Source organism: Bombina bombina, chromosome 3, assembly GCF_027579735.1.
Source record: "Bombina bombina isolate aBomBom1 chromosome 3, aBomBom1.pri, whole genome shotgun sequence".
Classification (NCBI taxonomy): domain Eukaryota; kingdom Metazoa; phylum Chordata; class Amphibia; order Anura; family Bombinatoridae; genus Bombina; species Bombina bombina.
The window spans coordinates 663,755,377-663,782,141 of record NC_069501.1 but is presented as its reverse complement, the minus strand read 5'-3'; the positions used below and the strand labels follow the sequence as shown (position 1 = coordinate 663,782,141).

The following is a 26,765-nucleotide window of genomic DNA, read 5'->3' as shown; positions in this document are numbered from 1 at the left end:
AACATTACCTCGGTGGCTTAGATCAACCATCAGGGGAGACGAGAAGCTCCCTAGCCATGAGAGATGTATCTCGGATTCTGGACTGGGTGGAGATCCACTGCTGTTCGCTGTCAGCGATCCACATTCCGGGTGTGGACAACTTGGAAGTGGATTTTCTCAACAGACAATCCTTTCATCTGGGGGAATTTCTCTCCATCCCGAGGTGTTTGCGGAAATTTGCAATAGATGGGGGACGCCAGAGATCAATCTCATGGCGTCCAGACTCAATATCGAGGTACAGGGATCCCCAGGCAGAGCTGATAAATGCCTTGGCAGTCCCCTGGGGATTCAACCTAGTTTACATTTTTCCTCTGTTACCACGTCTTCCTCGAGTACTGGCCCGTATCAAGCATGAGTAAGCCTCGACTATTCTCATTGCTCCGTTGTGGCCTTTAACGATGTGGTTTGCGGACCTGGAGGGGATGTCTTCATCTCCTCCATGGAGTTTACATTGTTGCAGAGATCTGCTGGAACAGGGTCCCTTTGTTCTAGATTCTCTGAGGCTGACTGCATGGAGATTGAACACCTAGTCTTAGCCAAGAGAGGGTTTTATGAGAGAGTGATTGATACTTTCATTCACGCTAGAAAGCCGGTCACCCAGCGCATCTATCATAAGGTGTGGATTACCTACTTATTCTGGTGTGAAGAACGTGGATTCCCTTGGCATAAGGTCAAGGTGTCGAAGATTCTTTCTTCAAGATGGTTTGGAGAAGGGATTTGCAGCTAGTTCTTTAAAGGGACAGATTTTGTCTTTCTGTGCTATTGCACAAGAGGCTCACTGAGCTTCCTGATATTCAGTCTTTTGTTCAGGCTCTGTCTAGAATCAGGCTTGTGTTTAGAAATTCAACTCCTCCTTGGAGTTTAAATTTGGTTCTTAAAGGGACACTGTACCCAAATGTTTTCTTTTGTAATTCAGAAAGAGCAGGCAATTTTAAGCAACTTTCTAATTTACGCCTATTATAAATTTTTCTTCGTTCTCTTGCTATCATTATTTGAAAAAGAAGGCATCTAAGCTTTTTTTTGGTTTCAGTACTATGGACAGCACTTTTTTATTGGTGGATGGATTTATCCACCAGTCAGCAAGGACAACCCAGGTTGTTCACCAAAAATGGGCCGGCATCTAAACTTACATTCTTGCATTTCAAATAAAGATACCAAGAGAATGAAGAAAATTTGATAATAGGAGTAAATTAGAAAGTTGCTTAAAATTTCATGCTCAATCTGAATCGCGAAAGAAAAATTTTGGGTACAGTGTCCCTTTAAGGTTTTGCAGAGGGCTCCGTTTGAGCCCATGCATTCGGTTAACATTAAGTTACTGTCTTGGCAGGTTCTTTTTTTCTATTGGCTATTGCTTCAGCACTCAGAGTCTCTGAGATGGCGGCCTTGCAATGTGAGCCTCCTTACCTAGTTTTTCAAGGCTGTTCTTCGCACTGGGTTGGGTTTTCTCCCTAAGGTGGAGATTGTGGTTCCCTCCTTGTGTCCTAATCTTTCTTCTTCGATTACTTCATAATTTGGATGTGGTTCGCGCCTTGAAATTCTACCTTCAGGATACGAAGGATTTTAGACAGACTTCGGCTTTGTTTGTTGTCTATTCTGGGAAGCGCAGTGGGCAGAAGGCTTCTGCTACTTCCCTATCTTTTTGGTTGAGGAGCATTATCTGCTTAGCATATGAAACAGCGGGACATAAGCCTCCTCAGAGTATTACGTCTCATTCTACTAGAGCTGTAGCTTCTTCTTAAGCCTTCAAATATGAAGCCTCTATGGAGCAGATTTGTAGGGTGGCTACCTGGTCCTCCTTACATACTTTTTCAAAGTTTTTCAAATTTGACGTGTTTGCCTCTCAGCAGCTTTTGGGGGAGAGGTTTTGCAGGCTGTGGTGCCCTCAGAATAGGTTCTGCCTCTCCTTTTTACCCTACTGTTTTTCATTGTGTCCTCTAGAGCTTGGGTATATGTTTCCAACAATTAAGGAATGAAGCCATGGATTCTCCTTATATTAAGATGGAAAACATAAATTATGCTTACCTGATTTAATTTCCATCTCTATGAGGAGAGTCCACGGCCCCTTCCCTTTTTTCTCAGATGGGCGGACCATAATCTTTGTTTATTCTTCTTGCACCATTTATACCCTGATATTTCTCCTACTGTTCTTGTTCCCTTGGCAGAACACTGGGGGATAAGGGGACTGGGGGAGATATTTAAGCTTTTGGCTGGGGTTTCTTTGCCACCTCCTGGTGGCCAGGTTCTGTATTCCCACAAGTAAGGAATGAAGCCGTGGACTCTCCTCATACAGATGGAAATGAAATTATCAGGTAAGCATAATTTTGTTTTTAGAGATTTTGACAGCTATGCCACCTTCAAGTAACTGAAAGTGTTTATCTCATTCACCATCTAGAAGTGATTCCTAATGTCACCATATTTCTTTCAAAACAATTCAGGAATTAGTCTCTTTGAGAGATTTCTGATTCGGCTTCAGAGACCTCCTCTGAGGGCTTCAATTCTAATATTGATCAGGACTTTGTCTACTTCCTTTTAGTTTTAAGGTTGGGCACTTACTCATTACTGCATGAAGCATTGCAAACTTTAGTGGTTGAGGATCCTAAACTGGTGGTAGATAAGTCTGTAAAGCAGCTTGATTTAATTTAAGCTATTACTAGTCTGTGGAGGTTTTTTCAGACTCCATTTCTAAAATAATTTCTATAGAATGGAACAAATCCAAAATTTAAGAAAATGTTTCCAATTCCTGCTACTATCCTAGAACTTTAGGAATTCATTCTTAATGTGGATGGATTAAACTCCACTTAGATCCTATGGACAGAAAGTTAGGTTATCTTAGAAAATCTTTTTTTCAGGGGGAGTTTTGTTTAAACCAGCTGTAGGCATCACTTGTGTTGCTGGTGCTGCATCACTTTGGTGCGATTCCTTGTTGGAACTTATTTCTGATTCAGGATAGTTTTAAATTTCTCTGACTTGCTAACTCCATTTCTGATGCGGTGATGTAAATTAATTGTATTAAGGCTAAAAACATGGCTTTGGCTGTCCATACCAGAAGGGCCTTGTGGTTAAAGTCTTGGTCTACTGACCTGGTCCCATAAGACAAAAAAAAGCTAGTTTGAAATGAAATGTTTTTTCTCAGTCTGTTCAGGAACTAGAAAGCATGGAGGTGATTTGTTCCACTTTCATATTTGGATCAAGGTCATGGTTTCTATTCCAATCAGTGTTTGTTTCTATTTCAAACTTTCAGACCCATTTTTGATCTGAAAACTTTAAACAAGTTTTTGAGAATTCCCTCATCCAAGATGGAAACGATCAGGACCAACCTTCCTTTAGTTCAGCAGGGTCAGAACATGACCACTATCTTGGTTCAGGTGCCATCTTTATCTTTAACAATATTTCACACCAACAAACTACTATTGTTTCTTTGCAGGCATAGTTGGAAGGTAAATGTTTCAAAGACTTCCACATGCAAGAGTCCCCTTTTTAGGGATGATTATAGACTTTTTCCATGCGTCTCTATTTAATTGAGCTACTCAAGATCAAACTTCAGCCAACCTGTCTAAAGCTCCCCAGGTATGGTCCAGAGACCCACAAGCAGAACTCATAGTTAAGCTATCAATTCATTGTTTGTTTGTTTTTTCACCTAGTTTATTTCCCCCAAATTTTCTACTTCTGAGAGGAGTTGCTTGTCACAAAGAGGAGCACACATCAGCTATTCTGATAGCTCCAGCATAGCACAGAACTTGGTATGCAGTCCTAGTTCAACCCTCCTGTGTTTTACTATGGCGTCTTCCTCTACATCAGGAACTCTTATTGCAAGGATCCTTCTTTCATAATTTCATCGTCATTGCAATGTTTGCCTCATCTAAGGCTGCTTTTTGTATTAAGGTACCTCAGTCTACAATGTCTAATAGGTGCCAACCTTCATTTTTTTTGTCCCACCCATTTCTCGCTGACTCCACAGTTTGGGTATTAGTTCCCAAATGTTAAGGACTTAAGAAAGAGAAAATAATTTATGCTTACCTGGTAAGTTTATTTCTTTCTTGGTGATGAGTCCTTTGCTACTTTTCTATTTCTCTTCTTCTTGACTATATGTTAGACTGTAAGGTACAGAAAAGTGGGAGGGATTAAAAGCTCTTTGTTTGGTGTCTGCCGCCTCATGGTGATGAGGTGTTGAATTCCCAAACTTAAAGGGACACTGAACCCAAATTTTTTCTTTCGTGATTCAGATAGAGCAGCAACTTTCTAATTTACTCCTATTATTACTTTTTTCTTCATTATCTTGCTATCTTTATTTGAAAAAGGAGGCATCTAAGCTATTTTTTGGTTCAGACCCTGGATAGCACTTGTTTATTGGTGGGTGAATTTATCCACCAATTAGCAAGAACAACCCAGGTTGTTCACCAAAAATGGTCCGGCATCTAAACTTACATTCTTGCATTTCAAATAAAGATACCAAGAGATTGAAGAAAAGGAAAAGGGGAATAATACAAGTATTTTGCAATGCTTCCTCTTTCTAATCCTATTTAATTACTTTGAAACAATCTCACTTTTCCATGATATTATGTGCTGCACAGTGATTGTGTGATTGGTGCAGGAGCACATTTATTTCTGTATTGGCTGGACTGTATTAGCTAACAACTATTTTAAATGTTCCTGATGTTGTTGTTGTTTTTTTTGTTTGTTTATTCCCCTCCACCCCTCAAAGTAATGTATGAATAATCCACAGTGGACTTTCATACTAGCTTCATACAGCAGGAGGACGCATCGATTATCGGTTTATATGAAACTGAAATGCTTTGGAGTCATCACTTTTTAGCTGCTTTTTAGAAATGTAAAATTATTCAGTTATGGCAACTTGTTTGTATGTATGTTTACTATATGCAATCGAAAGTTGTGTTCAACTCACCTTGACTTATTTATTTTTTATTAGACCTTGTCATATTAAAGTCTGAAATGTATAAGGGTGTTGTATGGTTTTTTTTTAAAATACTGTATACAAGATATTATAGCTATGTAATACAAGTAAGCACTATGGTTAGATCTTCTTTCTGGTTCATTCAGCTGGAAGAGAGTCGGAATTTTCAGAAGCAGATGAAGATACTGCAAAAAAAGCAAGCACATGTGGTTAAGGAGAAGGTGCACTTACAGAGTGAGCACAGCAAGGCCATCCTGGCACGCAGCAAGCTTGAATCCCTATGCCGTGAACTACAAAGACATAACAAGACATTAAAGGTCAGATATACTTTGTAATTTTTCATTTTTTTTAATACATTTTAAATTCGCAAATACTATTCAAACTTGTGTGTGTGTTTTTTGTCGTTCCCCCCCCCGCATTTGTGCATTCATATTCATTAGGGATTTTACTTTCAGGCTCAGTTCTTTGTTTTGAAAATGTCCTGTAGAACAGGTGATGACTTTAATGAGCAAAAACTGCTATTTCCAATTAAAGAAAATATACTTGATGAAGCAATTTCCCATAGATTTAATACTCTGCAATAGGTATAACAAGGCATTTGTAATGGGAAATGCATTTTATAGTACGGTGTCCCTTTTAAATGTAGAGAATCTAAAAATATATTGTATAGACTTTCAGATGTGTGCCTGCTTTGATTTCCAACCATACGTGAAAGCCAGATTGTTGGTCTTTTCAGGAAGACAATCTTCATCAAGCACGTGAATATGAGGAAGAGCGCAAGGAAGCAACTGCTCATTTCCAGTTGACTCTGAATGAAATCCAGGCACAGATGGAACAGCATGATGTATATAATGCTAAACTTCGACAGGAGAATGTAGAACTGGGAGATAAGCTAAAGAAGCTTATTGAACAATATGCATTGAGGGAAGAGGTATGTAGAGTGTCTATAGCAAACAGAATTTTAAATGTTTTGGTATATGGGCTATACCTTTCTTTCATGTAATTAGCAAGAGTCCATGAGCTAGTGACGTATGGGATATACATTCCTACCAGGAGGGGCAAAGTTTCCCAAACCTCAAAATGCCTATAAATACACCCCTCACCACACCCACAATTCAGTTTTTACAAACTTTGCCTCCGATGGAGGTGGTGAAGTAAGTTTGTGCTAGATTCTACGTTGATATGCGCTCCGCAGCAAGTTGGAGCCCGGTTTTCCTCTCAGCGTGCAGTGAATGTCAGAGGGACGTGAAGAGAGTATTGCCTATTTGAATGCAGTGATCTCCTTCTACGGGGTCTATTTCATAGGTTCTCTGTTATCGGTCGTAGAGATTCATCTCTTACCTCCCTTTTCAGATCGACGATATACTCTTATATATACCATTACCTCTGCTGATTCTCGTTTCAGTACTGGTTTGGCTTTCTACAAACATGTAGATGAGTGTCCTGGGGTAAGTAAATCTTCTTTTCTGTGACACTCTAAGCTATGGTTGGGCACTTTGTTTATAAAGTTCTAAATATATGTATTCAAACATTTATTTGCCTTGACTCAGAATGTTCAACTTTCCTTATTTTTCAGACAGTCAGTTTCATATTTGGGATAATGCATTTGAATTAATCATTTTTTTCTTACCTTCAAAAAATTTGACTCTTTTTTCCCTGTGGGCTATTTTGCGCCAAAGATGTCGGCGTTCCGGATGTGGCGTCATTTTGGCGCCAAAAGCATTTAGGCGCCAAATAATGTGGGCGTCTGATTTGGCGCTAAAAAATATGGGCGTCGCTTTTATCTCCACATTATTTAAGTCTCATTTTTTATTGCTTCTGGTTGCTAGAAGCTTGTTCTTTGGCATTTTTTCCCATTCCTGAAACTGTCATTTAAGGAATTTGATCAATTTTGCTTTATATGTTGTTTTTTCTCTTACATATTGCAAGATGTCTCACGTTGCATCTGAGTCAGAAGATGCTACAGGAAAATCGCTGTCTAGTGCTGGATCTACCAAAGCTAAGTGTATCTGCTGTAAACTTTTGGTAGCTATTCCTCCGGCTGTTGTTTGTATTGATTGTCATGACAAACTTGTTAAAGGGCCAGTAACCCCACCAAATAAGGTTATATAATAATGCACACAGTGCAGAATTATATAACTTTAGCCTAGCGTCACGTTTCTTAAGCAGCGTATAGCAAAGATATTTAGCTACGATAATCTATTTTTCAGAACGCCGCTCCTGGTTCTACTGAGCGGGTCTGTTTTTTACCTAAGCGCATCGGGCACGCTGTCTAGTCACAGCACGCCCGATCGCGCCATTAAACTGAATGTGCTCGCTCCCGCTCGGCTATGGTAGCGAGAGCGAGCTACTTTCAGTTTAATGGCGCGATCGGGCGTGCTGTGACTAGACAGCGTGCCCGATGCGCTTAGGTAAAAAACAGACCCGCTCAGTAGAACCAGGAGCGGCGTTCTGAAAAATAGATTATCGTAGCTAAATATCTTTGCTATACGCTGCTTAAGAAACGTGACGCTAGGCTAAAGTTATATAATTCTGCACTGTGTGCATTATTATATAACCTTATTTGGTGGGGTTACTGGCCCTTTAAAGCAGATAATATTTCCTTTAGTAATGTACCATTGCCTGTTGCAGTTCCCTCAACATCTAAGGTGCAGAATGTTCCTGATAATATAAGAGATTTTGTTTCTGAATCCATAAAAAAGGCTATGTCTGTTATTTCTCCTTCTAGTAAACATAAAAAATCTTTTAAAACTTCTCTCCCTACAGATGAATTTTTAAATGAACATCATCATTCTGATTCTGATGACTCTTCTGGTTCAGAGGATTCTGTCTCAGAGGTTGATGCTGATAAATCTTCATATTTATTTAAAATGGAATTTATTCGTTCTTTACTTAAAGAAGTACTAATTGCTTTAGAAATAGAGGATTCTGGTCCTCTTGATACTAATTCTAAACGTTTGGATAAGGTATTTAAAGCTCCTGTGGTTATTCCAGAAGTTTTTCCTGTTCCTAATGCTATTTCTGAAGTAATTTCCAAAGAATGGGATAAATTGGGTAATTCATTTACTCCTTCTAAACGTTTCAAGCAATTATATCCTGTGCCGTCTGACAGATTAGAATTTTGGGACAAAATCCCTAAGGTTGATGGGGCTATTTCTACCCTTGCTAAACGTACTACTATTCCTACGTCAGATGGTACTTCGTTTAAGGATCCTTTAGATAGGAAAATTGAATCCTTTCTAAGAAAAGCTTATCTGTGTTCAGGTAATCTTCTTAGACCTGCTATATCTTTGGCTGATGTTGCTGCAGGTTCAACTTTTTGGTTGGAAACTTTAGCGCAACAAGTAACAGATCATGATTCTCATGATATTATTATTCTTCTTCAGCATGCTAATAATTTTATCTGTGATGCCATTTTTTGATATTATCAGAGTTGATGTCAGGTTTATGTCTCTAGCGATTTTAGCTAGAAGAGCTTTATGGCTTAAAACTTGGAATGCTGATATGGCTTCTAAATCAACTCTACTTTCTATTTCTTTCCAGGGTAACAAATTATTTGGTTCTCAGTTGGATTCTATTATTTCAACTGTTACTGGTGGGAAAGGAACTTTTTTACCACAGGATAAAAAATCTAAAGGTAAAAACAGGGCTAATAATCGTTTTCGTTCCTTTCGTTTCAACAAAGAACAAAAGCCTGATCCTTCATCCTCAGGAGCAGTTTCAGTTTGGAAACCATCTCCAGTCTGGAATAAATCCAAGCCAGCTAGAAAGGCAAAGCCTGCTTCTAAGTCCACATGAAGGTGCGGCCCTCATTCCAGCTCAGCTGGTAGGGGGCAGGTTACGTTTTTTCAAGGAAATTTGGATCAATTCTGTTCACAATCTTTGGATTCAGAACATTGTTTCAGAAGGGTACAGAATTGGTTTCAAGATGAGACCTCCTGCAAAGAGATTCTTTCTTTCCCGTGTCCCAGTAAATCCAGTAAAAGCTCAAGCATTTCTGAATTGTGTTTCAGATCTAGAGTTGACTGGAGTAATTATGCCAGTTCCAGTTCCGGAACAGGGGATGGGGTTTTATTCAAATCTCTTCATTGTACCAAAGAAGGAGAATTCCTTCAGACCAGTTCTGGATCTAAAAATATTGAATCGTTATGTAAGGATACCAACGTTCAAGATGGTAACTGTAAGGACTATCTTGCCTTTTGTTCAGCAAGGGAATTATATGTCCACAATAGATTTACAGGATGCATATCTGCATATTCCGATTCATCCAGATCATTATCAGTTCCTGAGATTCTCTTTTCTGGACAAGCATTACCAGTTTGTGGCTCTGCCGTTTGGCCTAGCTACAGCTCCAAGAATTTTTACAAAGGTTCTCGGTGCCCTTCTGTCTGTAATCAGAGAACAGGGTATTGTGGTATTTCCTTATTTGGACGATATCTTGGTACTTGCTCAGTCTTTACATTTAGCAGAATCTCATACGAATCGACTTGTGTTGTTTCTTCAAGATCATGGTTGGAGGATCAATTTACCAAAAAGTTCATTGATTCCTCAGACAAGGGTAACCTTTCTGGGTTTCCAGATGGATTCAGTGTCCATGACTCTGTCTTTAACAGACAAGAGACGTCTAAAATTAATTTCAGCTTGTCGAAACCTTCAGTCACAATCATTCCCTTCGGTAGCCTTATGCATGGAAATTCTAGGTCTTATGACTGCTGCATCGGACGCGATCCCCTTTGCTCGTTTTCACATGCGACCTCTTCAGCTCTGTATGCTGAATCAATGGTGCAAGGATTACACAAAGATATCTCAATTAATATCTTTAAAACCGATTGTTCGACACTCTCTAACGTGGTGGACAGATCACCATCGTTTAATTCAGGGGGCTTCTTTTGTGCTTCCGACCTGGACTGTAATTTCAACAGATGCAAGTCTCACAGGTTGGGGAGCTGTGTGGGGATCTCTGACGGCACAAGGAGTTTGGGAATCTCAGGAGGTGAGATTACCGATCAATATTTTAGAACTCCGTGCAATTTTCAGAGCTCTTCAGTTTTGGCCTCTTCTGAAGAGAGAATCGTTCATTTGTTTTCAGACAGACAATGTCACAACTGTGGCATACATCAATCATCAAGGAGGGACTCACAGTCCTCTGGCTATGAAAGAAGTATCTCGAATTTTGGTTTGGGCGGAATCCAGCTCCTGTCTAATCTCTGCGGTTCATATCCCAGGTATAGACAATTGGGAAGCGGATTATCTCAGTCGCCAAACGTTGCATCCGGGCGAATGGTCTCTTCACCCAGAGGTATTTCTTCAGATTGTTCAAATGTGGGAACTTCCAGAAATAGATCTGATGGCGTCTCATCTAAACAAGAAACTTCCCAGGTATCTGTCCAGATCCCGGGATCCTCAGGCGGAGGCAGTGGATGCATTATCACTTCCTTGGAAGTATCATCCTGCCTATATCTTTCCGCCTCTAGTTCTTCTTCCAAGAGTAATCTCCAAGATTCTGAAGGAATGCTCGTTTGTTCTGCTGGTAGCTCCGGCATGGTCTCACAGGTTTTGGTATGCGGATCTTGTCCGGATGGCCTCTTGCCAACCGTGGACTGTTCCGTTAAGACCAGACCTTCTGTCTCAAGGTCCTTTTTTCCATCAGGATCTGAAATCCTTAAATTTAAAGGTATGGAGATTGAACGCTTGATTCTTGGTCACAGAGGTTTCTCTGACTCTGTGATTAATACTATGTTACAGGCTCGTAAATCTGTATCTAGAGAGATATATTATAGAGTCTGGAAGACTTCTATTTCTTGGTGTCTTTCTCATCATTTTTCTTGGCATTCTTTTAGAATACCGAGAATATTACAGTTTCTTCAGGATGGTTTAGATAAGGGTTTGTCTGCAAGTTCCTTGAAAGGACAAATCTCTGCTCTTTCTGTTCTTTTTCACAGAAAGATTGCTATTCTTCCTGATATTCATTGTTTTGTACAAGCTTTGGTTCGTATAAAGCCTGTCATTAAGTCAATTTCTCCTCCTTGGAGTTTGAATTTGGTTCTGGGGGCTCTTCAAGCTCCTCCATTTGAACCTATGCATTCATTGGACATTAAATTACTTTCTTGGAAAGTTTTGTTCCTTTTGGCCATCTCTTCTGCCAGAAGAGTTTCTGAATTATCTGCTCTTTCTTGTGAGTCTCCTTTTCTGATTTTTCATCAGGATAAGGCGGTGTTGCGAACTTCTTTTGAATTTTTACCTAAAGTTGTGAATTCCAACAACATTAGTAGAGAAATTGTGGTTCCTTCATTATGTCCTAATCCTAAGAATTCTAAGGAGAAATCGTTGCATTCTTTGGATGTTGTTAGAGCTTTGAAATATTATGTTGAAGCTACTAAATCTTTCCGAAAGACTTCTAGTCTATTTGTTATCTTTTCCGGTTCTAGAAAAGGCCAGAAAGCTTCTGCCATTTCTTTGGCATCTTGGTTGAAATCTTTAATTCATCTTGCCTATGTTGAGTCGGGTAAAACTCCGCCTCAGAAAATTACAGCTCATTCTACTAGGTCAGTTTCTACTTCCTGGGCGTTTAGGAATGAAGCTTCGGTTGATCAGATTTGCAAAGCAGCAACTTGGTCCTCTTTGCATACTTTTACTAAGTTCTACCATTTTGATGTATTTTCTTCTTCTGAAGCAGTTTTTGGTAGAAAAGTACTTCAGGCAGCGGTTTCAGTTTGAATCTTCTGCTTATGTTTTTTCATTAAACTTTATTTTGGGTGTGGATTATTTTCAGCAGGAATTGGCTGTCTTTATTTTGTCCCTCCCTCTCTAGTGACTCTTGTGTGGAAAGATCCACATCTTGGGTAGTCATTATCCCATACGTCACTAGCTCATGGACTCTTGCTAATTACATGAAAGAAAACATAATTTATGTAAGAACTTACCTGATAAATTCATTTCTTTCATATTAGCAAGAGTCCATGAGGCCCGCCCTTTTTTGTGGTGGTTATGATTTTGTATAAAGCACAATTATTCCAATTCCTTATTTTATATGCTTTCGCACTTTTTTATCACCCCACTTCTTGGCTATTCGTTAAACTGAATTGTGGGTGTGGTGAGGGGTGTATTTATAGGCATTTTGAGGTTTGGGAAACTTTGCCCCTCCTGGTAGGAATGTATATCCCATACGTCACTAGCTCATGGACTCTTGCTAATATGAAAGAAATGAATTTATCAGGTAAGTTCTTACATAAATTATGTTTTTTCATATACACTGAATTCTGAAATCTGTGTGTGTGTGTGGGGGGGGGGGTTCATGTAATTTAATTTTCTTTCACGTAATTGGCAAGAGTCCATGAGATAGTGACATATGGGATATACAATCCTACCAGGAGGGGCAAAGTTTCCCAAACCTCAAAATGCCTATAAATACACCCCTCACCACACCCACAATTCAGTTTTACAAACTTTGCCTCCTATGGAGGTGGTGAAGTAAGTTTGTGCTAAGATTTCTACGTTGATATGCGCTTCTCAGCATTTTGAAGTCCGATTCCTCTCAGAGTACAGTGAATGTCAGAGGGACGTGAAGGGAGTATCACCTAATGAATGCAATGGTTTTCCTCACGGGAGATCTATTTCATAGGTTCTCTGTTATCGGTCGTAGAGATTCATCTCCTACCTCCCTTTTCAGATCGATGATATACTCTCATATTCCATTACCTCTACTGATACTGTTTCAATACTGGTTTGGCTATCTGCTATATGTGGATGGGTGTCTTTTGGTAAGTATGTTTTCATTACTAAAGACACTCGGCTATGGTTTGGCACTTTATGCATTAATATAAAGTTCTAAATATATGTATTGTACTTATATTTGCCATGAGTCAGGTTTATGTATATTTCCTTTTGCAGACTATCAGTTTCATATTTGGGAAAAAGCATATTTCTCCAACATTGGTGTGTCCGGTCCACGGCGTCATCCATTACTTGTGGGAAATGTTCTCCCCCACAGGGAAAGGCAAGGAGAGCACACAGCAAGAGCTGTCCATATAGCTCCCCCTCTGGCTCCGCCCCCCAGTCATTCTCCTTGCCGCTCTGAACAAGTAGCATCTACCACGGGGATGGCGAGGAGTTTGTGGTGTTAGTTGTAGTTTTTTTATTCTTCTATCAAGAGTTTGTTATTTTAAAATAGTGCTGGCTTGTACTATTTACTCTAACAGAAAAGTGATGAAGATTTCTGTTTAAGAGGGCTATGATTTTAGCACAAGTAACTAAAATCCATTACTGTTACCACGCAGGACTGTTGAAACAAGAGAACTTCAGTTGGGGGTAACAGTTTGCAGACTCATCTGCTTCAGGTATGACTAGTCTCCTTCTAACAACACAGGCTAATGCTAGATGAGTCATTTTTCCCCTCAGGGGAAACGGTAAGCCATTTTTCTTTCACCTCAGCAAAAAAGATAACAGGCTTCCCCTTTTTGTTTTTTATGCTGGTAGACACTGTTAGGGGCTAAATCGATTGGTTTTTATTACAATATTATACCATTTGAAATATTTTATAAGCTCACATACACTTGGGAACGTTTTTTATTGATCTGGCTTGTTTTAGACACCTAAATCTAGTCAGGAAGGCCCCTTCACTCTAGTGTGCTGAGGGAGGAAGCCTCATTTTGGCACTTCAGCTGTGCAGTTGAATTTCAAGGCAGTGCATGCAGATTCATGTGAGAGGGTCCTGTGGTTCAGAAAGTGACTCCAAAAGGCTTTTCTCTTGTTAAGTGTGTTCAGTCCACGGGTCATCCATTACTTATGGGATATATTCTCCTTCCCAACAGGAAGTTGCAAGAGGATCACCCAAGCAGAGCTGCTATATAGCTCCTCCCCTCACATATCATATCCAGTCATTCTCTTGCAACCCTCAACAAAGAAGGAGGTCGCGAGAGGAGCTGGAGTTTTTTACTTAACTATTCTTCAATCAAAAGTTTGTTATTTTAAATGGCACTGGAGTGTGCTGTTTTTCTATCTCAGGCAGTATTTGGAAGAAGAAACTGCCTGCGTTTTTTATCTATGATCTTAGCAGGCGTAACTAAGATCCACTGGCTGTTCTCGACATTCTGAGGAGTGGGGTAACTTCAGACTGGGAATAGCATGCGGGGTCCTCCGCAAATGAGGTATGTGCGGTACTTTATTTTCTGGGAATGGAATTGACTAAGAAAATACTGCTGTTACCGTATGATGTAAGTACAGCCTTAAATGCAGTAGTAGCAACTGGTATCAGGCTGATAATTGTATGCACAGTCGAGTTATATTCTAGGGACTAGAATTTGACTGAGAAAATACTGTTAACACTGAAATAATACTTAAGCCTTCTCTGCAGTGGTAGCGACTGGTTGCAGGCTTAGTGATAGCTTTGCATGACATTGAAAAATGTTGTTTCTCCAACATAGGTGTGTCCGGTCCACGGCGTCATCCTTACTTGTGGGATATTCTCTTCCCCAACAGGAAATGGCAAAGAGCCCAGCAAAGCTGGTCACATGATCCCTCCTAGGCTCCGCCTACCCCAGTCATTCTCTTTGCCGTTGTACAGGCAACATCTCCACGGAGATGGCTTAGAGTTTTTTAGTGTTTAACTGTAGTTTTTTTATTCAATCAAGAGTTTGTTATTTTAAAATAGTGCTGGTATGTACTATTTACTCTGAAACAGAAAAGAGATGAAGATTTCTGTTTGTAAGAGGAAAATGATTTTAGCAACCGTTACTAAAATCCATGGCTGTTCCACACAGGACTGTTGAGAGGAATTAACTTCAGTTGGGGGAACAGTGAGCAGTCTTTTGCTGCTTGAGGTATGACACATTCTAACAAGACGATGTAATGCTGGAAGCTGTCATTTTCCCTATGGGATCCGGTAAGCCATTTTTATTCAGACAGTAAATAAGGGCTTCACAAGGGCTTATTAAGACTGTAGACATTTTCTGGGCTAAATCGATTCATATATACACATATTTAGCCTTGAGGAATCATTTAATCTGGGTATTTTTGTAAAATAATATCGGCAGGCACTGTTTTAGACACCTTATTCTCTAGGGGCTTTCCCTAATCATAGGCAGAGCCTCATTTTCGCGCCGGTATTGCGCACTTGTTTTTGAGAAGCATGACATGCAGTCGCATGTGTGAGGAGCTCTGATACATAGAAAAGACTTTCTGAAGGCGTCATTTGGTATCGTATTCCCCTTTGGGCTTGGTTGGGTCTCAGCAAAGCAGATACCAGGGACTGTAAAGGGGTTAAAGATAAAAACGGCTCCGGTTCCGTTATTTTAAGGGTTAAAGCTTCCAAATTTGGTGTGCAATACTTTTAAGGCTTTAAGACACTGTGGTGAAATTTTGGTGAATTTTGAACAATTCCTTCATACTTTTTCGCAATTGCAGTAATAAAGTGTGTTCAGTTTAAAATTTAAAGTGACAGTAACGGTTTTATTTTAAAACGTTTTTTGTACTTTGTTATCAAGTTTATGCCTGTTTAACATGTCTGAACTACCAGATAAGACTGTGTTCTGAATGTGGGGAAGCCAAGGTTCCTTCTCATTTAAATAGATGTGATTTATGTGACACTGAAAATGATGCCCAAGATGATTCCTCAAGTGAGGGGAGTAAGCATGGTACTGCATCATTCCCTCCTTCGTCTACACCAGTCTTGCCCACTCAGGAGGCCCCTAGTACATCTAGCGCGCCAATACTCCTTACTATGCAACAATTAACGGCTGTAATGGATAATTCTATCAAAAACATTTTAGCCAAAATGCCCACTTATCAGCGCAAGCGCGACTGCTCTGTTTTAGATACTGAAGAGCATGGGGACGCTGATGATAATGGTTCTGAAATGCCCCTACACCAGTCTGAGGGGGCCAGGGAGGTTTTGTCTGAGGGAGAAATTTCAGATTCAGGGAAAATTTCTCAACAAGCTGAACCCGATGTGATTACATTTAAATTTAAGTTGGAACATCTCCGCGCTCTGCTTAAGGAGGTATTATCCACTCTGGATGATTGTGAGAATTTGATAATCCCAGAGAAACTATGTAAAATGGACAAGTTCCTAGAGGTCCCGGGGCTCCCAGAAGCTTTTCCTATACCCAAGCGGGTGGCGGACATTGTAAATAAAGAATGGGAAAGGCCCGGTATACCTTTCGTCCCTCCCCCCATATTTAAAAAATTGTTTCCTTTGGTCGACCCCAGAAAGGACTTATGGCAGACAGTCCCCAAGGTCGAGGGAGCGGTTTCTACTTTAAACAAACGCACCACTATACCCATAGAAGATAGTTGTGCTTTCAAAGATCCTATGGATAAAAAATTAGAAGGTTTGCTTAAAAAGATGTTTGTTCAGCAAGGTTACCTTCTACAACCAATTTCATGCATTGTCCCTGTCACTACAGCCGCGTGTTTCTGGTTCGATGAGCTAGTAAAGGCGATCGATAGTGATTCTCCTCATGAGGAGATTATGGACAGAATCCGTGCTCTCAAATTGGCCAATTCTTTCACCCTAGACGCCACTTTGCAATTGGCTAGGTTAGCGGCGAAAAATTCTGGGTTTGCTATTGTGGCGCGCAGAGCGCTTTGGTTGAAATCTTGGTCAGCGGATGCGTCTTCCAAGAACAAACTACTTAACATTCCTTTCAAGGGGAAAACGCTGTTTGGCCCTGACTTGAAAGAGATTATCTCTGATATCACTGGGGGCAAGGGCCACGCCCTTCCTCAAGATAGGTCTTTCAAGGCCAAAAATAAACCTAATTTTCGTCCCTTTCGTAGAAGCGGACCAGCCCCAAGTGCTACGTCCTCTAAGCAAGAGGGTAATACTTCTCAAGCCAAGCCAGCCTGGAGACCAATGCAAGGCTGGAACAAGGGAAAGCAGGCCAAGAAACCTGCCACTGCTACCAAGACAGCATGAAATGTTGGCCCCCGATCCGGGACCGGATCTGGTGGGGGGCAGACTCTCTCTATTTGCTCAGGCTTGGGCATGAGATGTTCTGGATCCTTGGGCACTAGAAATAGTCTCCCAAGGTTATCTTCTGGAATTCAAGGGGCTTCCCCCAAGGGGGAGGTTCCACAGGTCTCAATTGTCTTCAGACCATATAAAGAGACAGGCATTCTTACATTGTGTAGAAGACCTGTTAAAAATGGGAGTGATTCATCCTGTTCCATTAGGAGAACAAGGGATGGGGTTCTACTCCAATCTGTTCATAGTTCCCAAAAAAGAGGGAACGTTCAGACCAATCTTAGATCTCAAGATCTTAAACAAGTTTCTCAAGGTTCCATCGTTCAAAATGGAAACCATTCGAACAATTCTTCCTTCCATCCAGGAAGGTCAATTCATGACCACGGTGGATTTAAAGGATGCGTATCTACATATTCCTATCCACAAGGAACATCATCGGTTCCTAAGGTTCGCATTCCTGGACAAGCATTACCAGTTCGTGGCGCTTCCTTTCGGATTAGCCACTGCTCCAAGGATTTTCACAAAGGTACTAGGGTCCCTTCTAGCGGTACTAAGACCAAGGGGCATTGCAGTAGTTCCTTACTTGGACGACATTCTGATTCAAGCGTCGTCCCTTCCTCAAGCAAAGGCTCACACGGACATAGTCCTGGCCTTTCTCAGATCTCACGGATGGAAAGTGAACGTGGAAAAGAGTTCTCTATCTCCGTCGACAAGGGTTCCCTTCTTGGGAACAATAATAGACTCCTTAGAAATGAGGATTTTTCTGACAGAGGCCAGAAAAACAAAACTTCTAAACTCTTGTCAAACACTTCATTCCGTTCCTCTTCCTTCCATAGCGCAGTGCATGGAAGTAATAGGTTTGATGGTAGCGGCAATGGACATAGTTCCTTTTGCGCGCATTCATCTAAGACCATTACAACTGCATGCTCAGTCAGTGGAATGGGGACTATACAGACTTGTCTCCGAAGATACAAGTAAATCAGAGGACCAGAGACTCACTCCGTTGGTGGCTGTCCCTGGACAACCTGTCACAAGGGATGACCTTCCGCAGACCAGAGTGGGTCATTGTCACGACCGACGCCAGTCTGATGGGCTGGGGCGTGGTCTGGGGACCCCTGAAAGCTCAGGGTCTTTGGTCTCGGGAAGAATCTCTTCTACCGATAAATATTCTGGAACTGAGAGCGATATTCAATGCTCTCAAGGCTTGGCCTCAGCTAGCAAAGGCCAAGTTCATACGGTTTCAATCAGACAACATGACGACTGTTGCGTACATCAACCATCAGGGGGGAACAAGGAGTTCCCTGGCGATGGAAGAAGTGACCAAAATCATTCAATGGGCGGAGGCTCACTCCTGCCACCTATCTGCAATCCACATCCCAGGAGTGGAAAATTGGGAAGCGGATTTTCTGAGTCGTCAGACATTACATCCGGGGGAGTGGGAACTCCATCCGGAAATCTTTGCCCAAATTACTCAACTGTGGGGCATTCCAGACATGGATCTGATGGCCTCTCGTCAGAACTTCAAGGTTCCTTGCTACGGGTCCAGATCCAGGGATCCCAAGGCGACTCTAGTAGATGCACTAGTAGCACCTTGGACCTTCAAACTAGCTTATGTATTCCCGCCGTTTCCTCTCATCCCCAGGCTGGTAGCCAGGATCAATCAAGAGAGGGCGTCGGTGATCTTGATAGCTCCTGCGTGACCACGCAGGACTTGGTATGCAGATCTGGTGAATATGTCATCGGCTCCACCATGGAAGCTACCTTTGAGACGAGACCTTCTTGTTCAAGGTCCGTTCGAACATCCGAATCTGATCTCACTCCAGCTGACTGCTTGGAGATTGAACGCTTGATCTTATCAAAACGAGGGTTCTCAGATTCTGTTATTGATACTCTTGTTCAGGCCAGAAAGCCTGTAACTAGAAAAATTTACCAGAAAATATGGAAAAAATATATCTGTTGGTGTGAATCTAAAGGATTCCCTTGGGACAAGGTAAAGATTCCTAAGATTCTATCCTTTCTTCAAGAAGGATTGGAGAAAGGATTATCTGCAAGTTCCTTGAAGGGACAGATTTCTGCCTTGTCTGTGTTACTTCACAAAAAGCTGGCAGCTGTGCCAGATGTTCAAGCCTTTGTTCAGGCTCTGGTTAGAATCAAGCCTGTTTACAAACCTTTGACTCCTCCTTGGAGTCTCAACTTAGTTCTTTCAGTTCTTCAGGGGGTTCCGTTTGAACCCTTACATTCCGTTGATATTAAGTTATTATCTTGGAAAGTTTTGTTTTTGGTTGCAATTTCTTCTGCTAGAAGAGTTTCAGAATTATCTGCTCTGCAGTGTTCTCCTCCTTATCTGGTGTTCCATGCAGATAAGGTGGTTTTACGTACTAAACCTGGTTTTCTTCCAAAAGTTGTTTCTAACAAAAACATTAACCAGGAGATAGTCGTACCTTCTTTGTGTCCGAAACCAGTTTCGAAGAAGGAACGTTTGTTGCACAATTTGGATGTTCGCGCTCTAAAATTCTATTTAGATGCTACAAAGGATTTTAGACAAACATCTTCCTTGTTTGTTGTTTATTCTGGTAAAAGGAGAGGTCAAAAAGCAACTTCTACCTCTCTCTCTTTTTGGATTAAAAGCATCATCAGATTGGTTTATGTGACTGCCGGACGGCAGCCTCCTGAAAGAATCACAGCTCATTCCACTAGGGCTGTGGCTTCCACATGGGCCTTCAAGAACGAGGCTTCTGTTGATCAGATATGTAGGGCAGCGACTTGGTCTTCACTGCACACTTTTACCAAATTTTACAAGTTTGATACTTTTGCTTCTTCTGAGGCTATTTTTGGGAGAAAGGTTTTGCAAGCCGTGGTGCCTTCCATTTAGGTGACCTGATTTGCTCCCTCCCTTCATCCGTGTCCTAAAGCTTTGGTATTGGTTCCCACAAGTAAGGATGACGCCGTGGACCGGACACACCTATGTTGGAGAAAACAGAATTTATGTTTACCTGATAAATTACTTTCTCCAACGGTGTGTCCGGTCCACGGCCCGCCCTGGTTTTTTAATCAGGTCTGATAATTTATTTTCTTTAACTACAGTCACCACGGTATCATATGGTTTCTCCTATGCAAATATTCCTCCTTAACGTCGGTCGAATGACTGGGGTAGGCGGAGCCTAGGAGGGATCATGTGACCAGCTTTGCTGGGCTCTTTGCCATTTCCTGTTGGGGAAGAGAATATCCCACAAGTAAGGATGACGCCGTGGACCGGACACACCGTTGGAGAAAGTAATTTATCAGGTAAACATAAATTCTGTTTTTTTAATAAAACGTTTACTGGCATGTTATTCGTTTTCTCCTGTTAAGTGTAGTCAGTCCACGGGTCATCATTACTTATGGGATATTAACTCCTCCCCAACAGGAAGTGCAAGAGGATCACCCAAGCAGAGCTGCTATATAGCTCCTCCCCTCTACGTCACACCCAGTCATTCTCTTGCACCCAACTGATAGGATGTGTGAGAGGACTGTGGTGATTAAACTTAGTTTTTTATATCTTCAATCAAAAGTTTGTTATTTTAAACGACACCGGAGTGTGTTGTTTCCTTCTCAGGCAGAATTTGAAGAAGAATCTACCTGAGTTTTTGTATATGATCTTAGCGGACGTAACTAAGATCTGTTTGCTGTTCTCGGCCATTCTGAGGAGTAAGGTAACTTCAGATCAGGGGACAGCGGGCAGGTTCACCTGCAAAGAGGTATGTTGCAGTATATTATTTTCTAAGGAATGGAATTGACTGAGAAAATACTGCTAATACCGATATAATGTAAGTACAGCCTTAAATGCAGTAGTAGTAACTGGTATCAGGCTGACATTTATATATGTTAACACTTAAGTATTTCTGGGGAATGGCACTTCACTAGGAAAATACTGTATGCATATATCTTTTAGCCTAACTTGCAGTGGGAGCGACTAGCAGCAGGCTTTTTAAAGACATTTCATATATTTGATTTTAAACGTTTGCTGGCATGTTAAATCGTTTAATTCTCTGAGGTACTTGGTGAAAATTGCTTTGGGCTTTATTTTCCACATGGCTGTCGTTTTAAATTAAAACGGTTTACTGAGCTCCCCTCACTGTTGTAGTGTGAGTGGGAGGGGCCTATTTTGGCGCTTTTACTACGCATCAGAAATTCAGTCACAGTCTGTCCTTTTCTCTCTGCATGATCCAGGACGTCTCCACAGAGCTCTGGGGTCTTCAAAACTAATTTTGAGGGAGGTAATCACTCACAGCAGACCTGTGAGACTGTGCTTGAATGTGATAAAAACGTTTATATTGTCAATTGTTATACGTTTTTTTCTGATATTAAGGGTTAATCATCCATTGCTAATGTGTGCAATCCTTTGCTAATTTTGATTTATATAACTAATCCGGTTCATTGTTATTCAACTGTGACAGTTTTTGTGTGCTTCTTAAAGGCACAGTAACCTTTTTACATATTGCTTTTAAATTTAGTTGAAAAGTATTTCCAAGCTTGCTAGTCTAATTGCTAGTTTGTTTAAGCATGTCTGACTCAGAGGAAACTCTGTGCAATATGTTCAAAAGCCGAGGTGGAGCCCAATAGAAATTTATGTACTAATTGCATTGATGCTACTTTAAATAAAAGTCAATCTGTACATGTTAAGCAACATTCACCAGACAACGAGAGGGAAGTTATGCCGACTAACTTGCCTCACGTGTCAGTACCTGCATCTCCCGCTCAGGAGGTGCGTGATATTGTAACGCCAAGTACATCAGGGCGGCCATTACAAATCACTTTACAAGACATGGCTAATGTTATGACTGAAGTTTTGTCTAAATTGCCAGAACTTAGAGGTAAACGAGATCACTCTGGGATGAGAACAGAGTATACTGATAATGCTAGGGCCATGTCTGAAACTGCGTCACAATATGCAGAGCATGAGGACGGAGAGCTTCATTCTGCGGGTGACGGATCTGATCCAAATAAATTGGATTCAGACATTTCAAATTTTAAGTTTAAGCTGGAAAACCTCCGTGTGTTGCTAGGGGAGGTGTTAGCGGCTCTGAATGATTGTAACACAGTTGCAATCCCAGAGAAAATGTGTAGGTTGGATAAATATTTTGCGGTACCGACGAGTACTGACGTTTTTCCTATACCTAAGAGACTTACTGAAATTATTACTAAGGAGTGGGACAGACCCGGTGTGCCTTTCTCACCCCCTCCTATATTCAGAAAAAAAATGTTTCCAATAGACGCCACCACACGGGACTTATGGCAAACGGTCCCTAAGGTGGAGGGAGCAGTTTCTACTTTAGCTAAGCGTACCACTATCCCGGTGGAGGATAGCTGTGCTTTTTCAGATCCAATGGATAAAAAGTTAGAGGGTTACCTTAAGAAAATGTTTGTTCAACAAGGTTTTATATTGCAACCCCTTGCATGCATTGCGCCTGTCACGGCTGCGGCAGCATTTTGGTTTGAGTCTCTGGAAGACACCCTTGACTCAGCGACATTAGATGAGATTTCACTTAAGCTTAAAACTCTTAAGCTAGCTAATTCATTTATTTCTGATGCCGTAGTACATTTAACTAAACTTACGGCTAAGAATTCCGGATTCGCCATTCAGGCACGCAGAGCGCTGTGGCTAAAATCCTGGTCAGCTGATGTAACTTCTAAATCGAAATTACTTAACATACCTTTCAAGGGGCAGACTTTATTCGGGCCCGGTTTGAAAGAAATTATCGCTGATATTACGGGAGGTAAAGGCCATGCCCTGCCTCAAGACAGAGCCAAACCTAGGGCTAGACAGTCTAATTTTCGTGCCTTTCGTAACTTCAAGGCAGGAGCAGCATCAACTTCCTCTGCTCCAAAACAGGAAGGAGCTGTTGCTCGCTACAGACAAGGCTGGAAACCTAACCAGACCTGGAACAAGGGCAAGCAGGCCAGAAAACCTGCTGCTGCCCCTAAGACAGCATGAAGTGAGGGCCCCCGATCCGGAAGCGGATCTAGTGGGGGGCAGACTCTCTCTCTTCGCCCAGGCTTGGGCAAGAGATGTCCAGGATCCCTGGGCGTTGGAGATCATATCTCAGGGATATCTTCTGGACTTCAAAGCTTCTCCTCCACAAGGGAGATTTCACCTTTCAAGGTTGTCAACAAACCAGATAAAGAAAGAGGCGTTTCTACGCTGTGTACAAGACCTTTTACTAATGGGAGTGATCCACCCAGTTCCGCGGTCGGAACACGGACAAGGGTTTTACTCAAATCTGTTTGTGGTTCCCAAAAAAGAGGGAACCTTCAGACCAATATTGGATTTAAAGATCCTAAACAAATTCCTAAGAGTTCCATCGTTCAAGATGGAAACTATTCGGACAATCTTACCCATGATCCAAAGAGGTCAGTACATGACCACAGTGGATTTAAAGGATGCTTACCTTCACATACCGATTCACAGAGAACATTACCGGTATCTAAGGTTTGCCTTCCTAGACAGGCATTACCAGTTTGTAGCTCTTCCCTTCGGGTTGGCTACGGCTCCAAGAATCTTTACAAAGGTTCTGGGCTCTCTTCTGGCGGTACTAAGACCGCGAGGAATTTCGGTAGCTCCGTACCTAGACGACATTCTGATACAAGCGTCAAGCTTTCAAACTGCCAAGTCTCATACAGAGTTAGTACTGGCTTTTCTAAGGTCGCATGGGTGGAAAGTGAACGAGGAGAAGAGTTCTCTCTTACCACTCACAAGAGTTCCCTTCTTGGGGACTCTTATAGATTCTGTAGAAATGAAAATTTACCTGACAGAGGACAGGTTAACAAAGCTTCTAAATGCTTGCCGTGTCCTTCATTCCATTCAACACCCGTCAGTGGCTCAATGCATGGAGGTAATCGGCTTAATGGTAGCGGCAATGGACATAGTTCCTTTTGCACGCCTGCACCTCAGACCGCTGCAATTGTGCATGCTAAGTCAGTGGAATGGGGATTACTCAGATTTGTCCCCTACGCTGAATCTGGATCAGGAGACCAGAGATTCTCTTCTATGGTGGCTTTCTTGGCCGCATCTGTCCAGGGGGATGCCCTTCAGCAGACCAGACTGGACAATTGTAACTACAGACACCAGCCTTCTAGGTTGGGGCGCTATCTGGAATTCCCTGAAGGCTCAGGGATCATGGACTCAAGAGGAGAGTCTCCTTCCAATAAACATTCTGGAATTGAGAGCAGTTCTCAATGCCCTACTGGCTTGGCCTCAGTTAGCAACTCTGAGGTTTATCAGGTTTCAGTCGGACAACATCACGACTGTGGCTTACATCAACCATCAGGGAGGGACAAGAAGTTCCCTAGCGATGATGGAAGTCTCAAAGATAATTCGCTGGGCAGAGTCTCACTCTTGCCACCTGTCAGCGATCCACATCCCAGGAGTGGACAACTGGGAGGCGGATTTCCTAAGTCGCCAGACTTTTCATCCGGGGGAGTGGGAACTTCATCCGGAGGTCTTTGCCCAAATACTTCGACGTTGGGGCAAACCAGATATGGATCTCATGGCGTCTCGCCAGAACGCCAAGCTTCCTCGTTACGGGTCCAGGTCCAGGGACCCGGGAGCGGTCCTGATAGATGCCTTGACAGCACCTTGGACCTTCAGGATGGCTTATGTGTTTCCACCATTCCCGATGCTTCCTCGTTTGATTGCAAGGATCAAACAGGAGAAAGCTTCAGTGATTCTAATAGCACCTGCGTGGCCACGCAGGACCTGGTATGCAGATCTAGTGGACATGTCATCTTGTCCACCGTGGTCTCTGCCTCTGAGACAGGACCTTCTAATTCAGGGTCCTTTCAAACATCAAAACCTAATTTCTCTGAAGCTGACTGCATGGAAATTGAACGCTTAATTTTATCAAAGCGTGGATTTTCAGAGCCAGTAATTGATACCTTAATACAGGCTAGGAAACCTGTTACCAGGAAAATTTACCATAAGATATGGCGTAAATACTTACACTGGTGCGAATCCAAGGGTTACTCATGGAGTAAGGTTAGGATTCCTAGGATATTGTCCTTTCTACAAGAAGGTTTAGAAAAGGGTTTATCTGCTAGTTCGTTAAAGGGACAGATCTCGGCTCTGTCCATCCTTTTACACAAGCGTCTGTCAGAAGTTCCAGACGTTCAGGCTTTTTGTCAGGCTTTGACCAGGATTAAACCTGTGTTTAAATCTGTTGCTCCGCCGTGGAGCTTAAACTTAGTTCTTAACGTTTTACAGGGTGTTCCGTTTGAACCCCTTCACTCCATTGATATCAAGCTGTTATCTTGGAAAGTTCTGTTTTTAATGGCTATTTCCTCGGCTCGCAGAGTCTCTGAATTATCAGCCTTACATTGTGATTCTCCGTATCTGATTTTTCATTCAGATAAGGTAGTTCTGCGTACTAAACCTGGGTTCTTACCTAAGGTAGTCACTAACAAGAATATCAATCAAGAAATTGTTGTTCCATCATTGTGTCCTAACCCTTCTTCAAAGAAGGAACGACTTCTGCACAATCTAGATGTAGTCCGTGCCCTGAAATTTTATTTACAGGCAACTAAAGATTTTCGACAAACTTCTTCCCTGTTTGTCGTTTATTCTGGACAGAGGAGAGGTCAAAAAGCATCTGCTACCTCTCTATCCTTTTGGCTTCGTAGCATAATACGTTTAGCCTATGAGACTGCTGGACAGTAACCTCCTGAAAGGATTACAGCTCATTCTACTAGAGCTGTGGCTTCCACTTGGGCCTTTAAGAACGAGGCCTCTGTTGAACAGATTTGCAAGGCTGCAACTTGGTCTTCTCTTCATACTTTTTACAAATTTTACAAATTTGACACTTTTGCTTCTTCGGAGGCTGTTTTTGGGAGAAAGGTTCTTCAGGCAGTGGTTCCTTCCGTATAGAGATCCTGCCTATCCCTCCCGTCATCCGTGTACTTAGCTTTGGTATTGGTATCCCATAAGTAATGGATGACCCGTGGACTGACTACACTTAACAGGAGAAAACATAATTTATGCTTACCTGATAAATTCCTTTCTCCTGTAGTGTAGTCAGTCCACGGCCCGCCCTGTTTTTTAAGGCAGGTCTAAATTTTTTAATTATACTCCAGTCACCACTGCACCCTATAGTTTCTCCTTTCTCGTTTGGTTCCTGGTCGAATGACTGGGTGTGACGTAGAGGGGAGGAGCTATATAGCAGCTCTGCTTGGGTGATCCTCTTGCACTTCCTGTTGGGGAGGAGTTAATATCCCAAAAGTAATGATGACCCGTGGACTGACTACACTACAGGAGAAAGGAATTTATCAGGTAAGCATAAATTATGTTTTTTTGTGAGGTACTTTGGTGATAAATCGCTTTGGGCATGATTTTTTCCACATGGCTAACATATTTTTCTGCATGGAAACAGTTATATCAGGGCTCCCACTGTTGTGATTGGAGTGGGAGGGCCCTTGTTTTAGCGCCTTATTGCGCAGTTAAAATTATTGCACAGTCTTTCTGCTTCTTCCTCCTTGATCCAGGACGTCTCTAGAGAGCTCAGGGGTCTGCAAATTTCATTTGTGAGGGAGGTAATCAGTCACAGCAGATCTGTGACAGTGTGCTGACTGTGATTAAAAGCGTTAAATCTAAATTGATATCTGTTTTATCCGTTTTGGGTATCGAGGGGTTAATCATCCTTTTGCTAATGGGTGCAATCCTCTGCTAATAGTACACTTCTTGTTAAGAATCGTTTAATTATATCTGTATTTTTGAAGCGCTGCAGCGTTTTTTATATTGCTTGTAAAACTTATTGAAAGTGATTTCCAAGCTTGTTAGTTTCATTGCTAAGTCTGTTTTAAACATGTCTGATTCAGAGGAAA

General features: G+C 41.7%; 1 protein-coding gene across 1 annotated transcript in view; it reads left to right on the top strand.

The window, feature by feature from the left end:
- Positions 1-26,765, top strand: part of TXLNG (taxilin gamma) — a gene marked incomplete in the record, with an annotated part of 389,260 nt that overhangs the window by 205,113 nt on the left and 157,382 nt on the right. The window contains 2 exon segments of the mRNA XM_053707401.1: positions 5,098-5,268; positions 5,688-5,882. Coding sequence (XP_053563376.1) covers positions 5,098-5,268; positions 5,688-5,882 — 366 coding nt within the window.